The sequence below is a fragment of the Piliocolobus tephrosceles genome, chromosome 13, assembly GCF_002776525.5.
Source record: "Piliocolobus tephrosceles isolate RC106 chromosome 13, ASM277652v3, whole genome shotgun sequence".
In the NCBI taxonomy this organism is placed as follows: domain Eukaryota; kingdom Metazoa; phylum Chordata; class Mammalia; order Primates; family Cercopithecidae; genus Piliocolobus; species Piliocolobus tephrosceles.
In genome coordinates this window covers 9,345,029-9,353,043 of record NC_045446.1, presented here as the reverse complement: position 1 = coordinate 9,353,043, position 8,015 = coordinate 9,345,029, and the positions used below count along the sequence as shown (strand labels likewise).

The 8,015-nt window shown below is 49.2% G+C and overlaps 1 protein-coding gene across 14 annotated transcripts in view; it reads right to left on the bottom strand.

Moving 5' to 3' along the window:
• Window positions 1-2,837, bottom strand: part of SF1 (splicing factor 1) — a 14,894-nt gene extending 12,057 nt beyond the window's left edge. For 7 of the 14 annotated variants that reach the window (XM_023186393.1, XM_023186401.1, XM_023186394.2 and 4 more), the window contains exons 1-2: window positions 1,947-2,837; window positions 123-251 (exon numbers count right to left, since the gene is read on the bottom strand). In XM_023186393.1, coding sequence (XP_023042161.1) covers window positions 123-251; window positions 1,947-1,977 — 160 coding nt within the window. In that variant the 5' untranslated portion in view covers window positions 1,978-2,837. Of the gene's footprint in view, window positions 1-122; window positions 252-1,120; window positions 1,399-1,622 lie in introns of those variants that run through there. The other 7 variants (XM_023186395.1, XM_023186389.1, XM_023186400.3 and 4 more) reach the window with 6 other exon arrangements.
• Between the last annotated feature and the right edge of the window lie 5,178 nt (window positions 2,838-8,015).

Sequence of the window (8,015 nt, the reverse complement as noted above, 5' to 3'; positions counted from 1 at the left end):
AAAAAAAAAAAAAAAAAAAAAAAAAAGATAACTACAATCTCAAACTTTCAAGAAATGCAGATCTTGCTCAGAATAAATCGTAACAATCTCAAAGTGCATTTGGATGCAGAACGTATATTTACCTATATAAGCTCTTTCTTGTTCTCGAGTAAGTCCAGGGGGAATAACTGTAGGCATTCCCGGAATCACTGTCTTCTGTTCCATTGTGTCTTGGTTCCAGCGGCTCCTCTTCCGCTTCTTACTTGGGAAGTCTAAAAGCAGAAACAGAATCCATCAGATGTAAATATAAATAGTTACCAACAGACAGTTAAGGGTATTTAAGGTACTACACAGAAACTCAGCAGATTGTGAAACTGAGAACTTAACCTAAAACTTAAACAGCAAAAAAAAAAAAAAAAACAGAAAACAAACCTCAGAGATCAGAGATTTAAAGCTTATGGCCACTACAAGGGTATGTGGTCCTGGGTCAGGCAAGTTAACATTTCACCTTCTTTTGTCTAGAGAAACTGTCAAATATATAAACATGGTAATCTTAATGTATAAGACTACAAGAGAGTGTTAGATACGTATTACATCAACCATGAGTGTTCTGAAATCCTCAGGGGAGACACAAATACACTGAAGAATCATAGGTTTGTAAAGCAGCCCTGATGGGATTGGAAGCTCCGCCCACCTCCACTCCCCTCACCAGTCACTTTTCTATGAGAGGCAGAAGGAGAGCTAAACCTAGTTACACCCTACCGAGTGGGAAAAGCCCAATTCTTCAACAAGATCACTTTTGTCTTCTTAAGTTTGGCCAAGATCAGCATTCAATTTTCCTAGCCAGTTGGACACTCAGGGTCTGAACTTTTAAAAGGATCAAAAATTCAACACAACCACCACCTATACAATAGCAGCCAAGTTCTCCTTCCCCCATACACAGGCAGAAACTCCCTACATTTAGCACAAGAGTCCTTCTATTTCCCAGGGGATACAGGATCAGAGGGAAAAACTTTTTAAAACAGAGTGACAGGGGAGCCGGTCAGGCTGAGATCTAAGGATACCGAACGCAGATTTAAAAAAAAAAAAAAAAGAGTTCTCTCCCCAAAAGAGACCAAGAAAGATCAGACCCAACCATCACCTGAAGCATGCCACCCTCTCCCAGATGAAAACCCTGCCTTGCTATACAAGCAGAGCAGCTATCCTTGGTATGGCTCCCATTCTGGCTCCTGAAGACCAAACAGGAGCAGCCGCACGTCATCAGGTGAGGCTTTCACGCCCTGCTGGCATTCACAACCAGCACCCCGTCCAGTGCTGAACATCCGCCACCCCTCTTCCCCACACCAGCGGACTGAAGGGCAATAGGGTGCCCCGAGTCTATAGAGCTGCGCCGCACAGCCCGGCCACCTCACTGCGTCTGCGCACAGAGCGCCTCCCGCCCGCCCAACCCTCCCCAACAGCGCGCGTGCGCACTCGAGGCCCTAGAACCAGGCCGCGCGCGCCCTGGGGCGCCTCCGCCCGGGCCTCCCCGTGCGCGCGCGCGCGCCCCTGCCGCGTGCAGCCGCCGTCGCCGCCGCCGCGCGCCCCTCAGGCGGCCGGGCCCGTCCGCGCGACGCCTCTCGCGCTCTTTCGGCCCGACTCACCTCCTCCGCCGCCGGCCGGGCCCGGCTGCTGGTCCTTACGCGGCGGCTGGGGTGGCGGCGGCGGCGGCGGCGGGGCGCGGGGGGAGGGCGGGGGTGGAGGCGGCGGCGGCTGCTGGGGAGGCGGAGGGGGCGGCGGCGGAGGCGGCGGCGGCAGCGCCGCGAAGGGGAAGGCCGCAGTCAGGGCCCCCATCGAGCTCACGGATGGGGGCGGCGGCGGCCCGGGAGCCAGCAGCCCCGCCCCAGGCCCGGGTGCAGGCGGAGGGCCCGGCTCGAAGCCCCCTTTGGGTCCGGGAAGCGGGGGGAGCCCGGGGGGGCCCAGCTTACCCAACGGCGTGGCGTTCGCTCCGGTCGCCATGGCGCCCCCGGGGACAGGCACCGGCAGCTGCTTTTCCTCGGCGGCGGCTTCTCCTTCGCAAGCCTCCCGGGGGGAGGGGACCCGACTGCGCTGCCGGAGCGCGCGGAGCCCGTCCTCTCACGCGGCGGGCGGCGGCGGCGCGAGACGCACAAAGAGGGAGGAGAAAGGCCGCCGCGGGGGCGGGCCGGGGGCGGCGGGACCCGGGACTGGATTGGGCCGGGCCGAGGCGAAGGGTCGAAATCGGGGGCCTCCGATTGGCGGAGCCTCAGTCCTTCTTGATGAGCGCTGGGATTGGCCGAACCGTTAGGCCCCGCGAGGAAATGGCGGCGGAGTCCGGTGGGTTGGGAGGTGTCGCAGCGCGCACTTCATTTGTTACTGCGTGAACTGAGCTCGGAGTCCAGAAAGGAGGGGATGGGGTGGGGCGAACTCTGTGACGGAGCGTCGACGAGCTCTCTCATTGGCTGCGGCGGTGGAGCCAATCAATTTCGCGTGCGTCGTAGTGTCGCGGGATTGGCTGTCGCTGGTTCCAGCTTTTTTCTACTCTCCTCCCTCAAGGGGCAGTTTCTCCGGGATTAAGCGAGAAGTCGCGGCGGAAAAGGCCCAGCCGGAACGAGATTTATGGCGGGGGAATCCTGGAGCAGGAAGTGCGCATGCGTAGATAGAGCAACACCGCCTCTCCGCTAGTCTCCCTTCACCATCGACCCTCCGGTCCAGCATGGAAGCCCTAAGTGACGTCAACCTTTGTTCCCATGGTAACGCGGAACCTTGGGGCAGGAGCACAGGAGGGGTGATGCGCCCCGGAAAACCGGCTCCGTTACGCCGCAGGTAAAGAGACTTCCTGTTTTTTTTTAAATAAAAAACCGAAAAAGCTATGAATACAGAAGACTTATTGAAGGATTAAAAACAGTATTTGAAGTGATGCAACAACATATTAGATGAAAGATAACATAAGGTTGTCAACTCAAAAGTTATAAATACACACTTCTATTGGAATCTTAACGGAGTTCAGAGGATTTAATTAAATGATCTTAAAATCATGTAAAACAATAACTACGGCCGGGCGGCGGTGGCTCACACGTAATCCCAGCACTTTGACAGGCCGAGGCGGGCAGATCACAAGGTCAGGAGTTCGAGACCAGCCTGACCAACATGGTGAAACCCCCGTCTCTACTAAAAAATACGAAAATTAGCTGGGCGTGGTGGTACACGCCTGCAATCCCAGCTACTCGGGAGGCTAAGGCAAGAGAATCACTTGAAGCTGGGAGGCGGAGGTTGCAGTGTTCCGAGATTGGGCCACTGTACTTCAGCCTGGGTGACAGAGCGAGACTGTCTCAAAAAATATATAACTACCACAGTAGTGGGAAAACTTTACAAGATGGAGCAGGAGCTTGCCTTTCCAGATGACAAACATAGTATATAAAACAAAATAGGCCAGTGCGGTGGCTGACACCTGTAATCCCAGTACTTTGGGAGTCCAAGGTGGGCAGATGACCTGAGGTCAGGAGTTCGAGACCAACCTGACCAACACAGTGAAAACCCTGTCTCTACTAAAAGTACAAAAATTAGCCGAGCATGGTGGCAGGCACCTGTAATCCGAGGTTCTCAGGAGGCTGAGGCAGGAGAATTGCTTGAACCCGGGAGGCGGAGGTGCAGTGAGCTGAGATCGCTCCACTGTTCTCCAGCCTGGGCAACAGAATGAGACCCCGTCTCAAAAACAAAAAAACCACAATAATGAAACGGTATGATATTGTTGGTAGGAAAGATACATTAGTGCAACAGTATCTGGAAATACCACAAAGGTGGTATTTTATTTCAATCAGGAAAAGATGATTTAGTTGATAAATGGTGTAGAATCTTAAATTTAAACAACAACACATTTAGAATATAATTTAGGAGACTGTAAGGGTAATCTAGGGATTGAGGGACTGCAAAGACAGGAACCTCAAACTAGAAAAAGATATACTTGATTACCCCAAAAATTAACACTGTGATAAAAGTCAAGAGACAATGATAGATGAGGAAAAAATATTTGCCATACATGATAAAGAGCCAATATCTATAATGTACAAAGAAATCTTAAAAACTAATTAGAAAAAAGGCAGAAACAATAGAAAAGGAACAAAAAATAGGAATGGACATATCTCAGAAGAATAAATCCAAATAGCCAAGAAACATGAAAGGGTGTACAACCCCTCTGCTGTGGTTTTTTAACATAAATATAAAAGATGTTGGAACCCCCACAACACTTTAAACCTGGAGAGAGAGGTGGCTGTGATCTCAGCCACATAGGGTTATACTTTCTTCTCAGATAATAAATTAGACCTGCTTATTTTTCTTGTTCTGTACAATTACTGGAGAGAATGAAACACAGGGACAAAAACCTGCTGCCTTCTTAATGACCCTTCTTATAGATTAACTTCCCTTTGTTGTCCTGCTTTACTTAGACCAGATGACAGCAAACCCATGACTATTACACTCTCTGTAAAAAATGTTAAATGTATGCCTCCCAAAAAGAAACACTGCTTACAACCAAATTATTATTATTTTTATTTTTATTTGAGACGGAGTCTCGCTCTGTTGCCCAGACTGGAGTGCAATGGCACAATCTCGGCTCACTGCAACCTCTGCCTCCCGGGTTCAAGCAATTCTCCCCTGTCCGTTTCCCGAGTAGCTGGGATTACAGCCACCTGCCATCATGCCCAGCTAATTTTTGTATTTTTGTAGAGTTGGGATTTCACCATGTTGGCCAGGCTGGTCTTGAACTCCTGACCTCAGGTGCCCACCTCAGCCTCCCAAAGTGCTGAGATTACAGGCATGGGCCACTGCACTTGGCCTATAACCAAATTACTATAACTATGCACCGACCATGTATGAAAAATGTAATCCTAAAACTCCTCTGCCTCTGCCTGTGTAAATGAAACCTTAACTTCTCTACTTCAAAACACTGACTCCATTCATTTGGAGTCGGTGTTTTCCAGGTGGTCCACCCTCATGTTTTGTGCTTGAATAAACTATTAGAATTAGATTCTGACCCTTTTGATTACTTTAGGTAGACAGATTTGAATATGTCCCCCAAAGCTCATGTGTTAGAAACTTAATCTCCGGCCAGGCGTGGTGGCTCCATCACTTTGGGAGGCAGAGGTGGGTGGATCACTTGAGGTCAGGAGTTCGAGACCAGCCTGGCCAACATGGTTCTCCTGCCTCAGCCTCCCAAGTAGCTGGGATTACAGGCACCGCCACCATGCCTGGCTAATTTTTTGTATTTTTAATAGAGATGGGGTTTCACCATGTTGGCCAGGCTGGTCTCGAACTCCTGACCTCAGGTGATCCACCCATCTCAGCCTCCCAAACTGCTGGGATTACAGGCATGGGCCACAACACCTGGCCAGAAATCTCCATTCTTTTTTTTTCTTTTTTTTTTGGGTGGGGAGTCTCGCTCTGTTGCCCAGGCTGGAGTGCAGTGGCCGGATCTCAGCTCACTGCAAGCTCCGCCTCCCGGGTTCCTGCCATTCTCCTGCCTCAGCCTCCTGAGTAGCTGGGACTACAGGCGCCCGCCACTTCGCCCGGCTAGGTTTTTGTATTTTTTAGTAGAGACGGGGTTTCACCCTGTTAGCCAGGATGGTCTTGATCTCCTGACCTCGTGATCCGCCCGTCTCGGCCTCCCAAAGTGCTGGGATTACAGGCTTGAGCCACCGCGCCGGGCCCAAAATCTCTATTCTTAATTACCCAGACTGGGTGTGGTGGCTAATGCCTGTAATCCCAGCACTTTGAGAGTCTGAGGTGGGAGGATCTCTTGAGCTCAGGAGTTTGTGACCAGCCTGGGCAACAGATCAAGATCTCACCTCTACTAAAAAAAAAAAAAAATGCTGGTCATGGTGATCCATGATTGTAGTCCCAGCTACATGAGAGACTGAAGCAGGAGGATTGCTTGAGCCCAGGAGATCGAGGCTGCAGTGAGCTATGATCATATGATCACGCCACTATAATCCAGCCTTGGCAACAGACCAAGACCCTGTCTCAAATAAATAAATTACCCAGTCTCAGGGATTCTGTTATAGTAATACCACCTTAGACTGTGCTGAGTTTGTGCGACTGTTACAGAATCCCTGAGACTTGCTAATGTATTTACCAGTATTTAGATACTGCCTATAAGGGAAATACAAATTAAGGTGATAATGAGGAATCTCAAAATAAATGAAAATAGCAGAACATAAACGTGCTAACACCTACTATCGTTAATCTTTTAGAAAGCATTCTGTTGTCTATTAAAATTGTTCCCCCTTTCAAAAAATAAAAAATATGCACCTGTACTCACAGCTACTTGAGAAGCTGAGGTGGGAGGATCCCCTGAGCCCAGGAGGTAGAGGCAGAAGTGAGCTGTGATTGGGTGACAGAGTAAGACCCTGTCTCAAAAGAAAGAAAACATAAACCTTTTCAATCCAATATCCCACTCCTGGGAATCTGCCCCTAAAACAAGCCATGTGATTATATAATGTTTTCAAAGTCTTCTGCATTTACTGCAGCATTCTTTGTAGTGGTAAAAATGGGCAAAGTGAATTTCTATCAATATATGAATAACTGAATTGGAAAACCCATAACCTGGAATATTAGGCAGCTTTGAAAAGCTGTTATACCAACTGACCTAAAGTAACTTCTGTTCTGTGTTACATGAACAAAGGAATATATATGACATGGCCTTGTTTTTGTAACACAAACCCCATACAGATGTGTGCATGTTTGCATATGATTATCCGAGCGTAACAAAGGCTACAGAAGGATACATAGCACATGCCCTCCTATTGCAGAGTGAAATGGGAAGTTACCCAATACATCTTAAACATCCAACTTTTTTTTTTTTTTTTTTAAATGAGATGGAGTCTCGCTCTGTCACCCAGACCAGAGTGCAGTGGCATGATCTTGGCTGACTGCAACCTCCTCCTCCTGGGTTCAAGCGATTCTCATGACTCAGCCACCAGAGTAGCTGGGATTATAGGCACATGCCACCATGCCTGGCTAATTTTTGTATTTTTGGTAAAGACGGGGTTTCACCATGTTGGCCAGGCTGGTCTCGAACTCCTGATCTCAAGTGATTCGCCCGCCTCAGCCTCCCAAAGTGCTGGGATTACAGGTGTGAGCCACCACACCCAGCCTAAAAATCCAACATTAAAAAAAAAAAAAATGCTTCATATGTTTAAAAAATGTATTACATGATCCCATTTATGCAACATTATATAACTGTATAGGCATTGAGAAATGCACCAAGGGCTGGGGGCAGTGGCTCACACTTGTAATCTCAGCACTTTGGGAAGGCAAGGCAGGAGGATCACTTGAGGCTAGGAGTTCGAGACCAGCCTTGGCAACATAGGGAGACTTTGTGTCTACAGAAACAAAAATAACAATCAGCTGAGCATGATGTGCGCCTGTAGTTCCAGCTACTTGAGAGGCTGAGGCAGGAGGATTGTTTGACCCCAAAGAGTTTGAGGCTGCAATAAGCTGTGATCACACCACTGCACTGAAACCTAAGTGACAGAGGGAGACCCTGTTTCCAAAAGAAAAGCTGAAAAATTGGGCGCAGTGGCTCACACCTGTAATTCCAGCACTTTGGGAGGCCAGGGCAGGTGGATCATGAGGTCAGGAGATCGAGACTGTCCTGGCTAACACGGTGAAACCCTATCTCTACTAAAAGTACAAAAAAAATTAGCTGGGCCTGGCGGCAGGCACCTATAGCCCCAGCTACTCAGGAGGCTAAAGCAGGAGAATGGCGTGAACCTGGGAGACAGAGCTTGCAGCGAGCCAAGATCGTGCCACTGCACTCCAGCCTGGGCAACAGAGCGAGACTCCATCTCAGAAAAAATTAGTCGGGTGTGGTAGTCTCAGCTACTCATGAGGACTGAGTTGGGAGGATGGCTTGAGCCTCAGAGGCAGAGGTGGCAGTGAGTGGAGATGGCACCACTGCACTCCAACCTGGGTGACAGAATGAGACCCCATCTCAAAAAAAAAAAAAAAAAAAAAAAAGGCTGGGTATGGTAGCTCACACC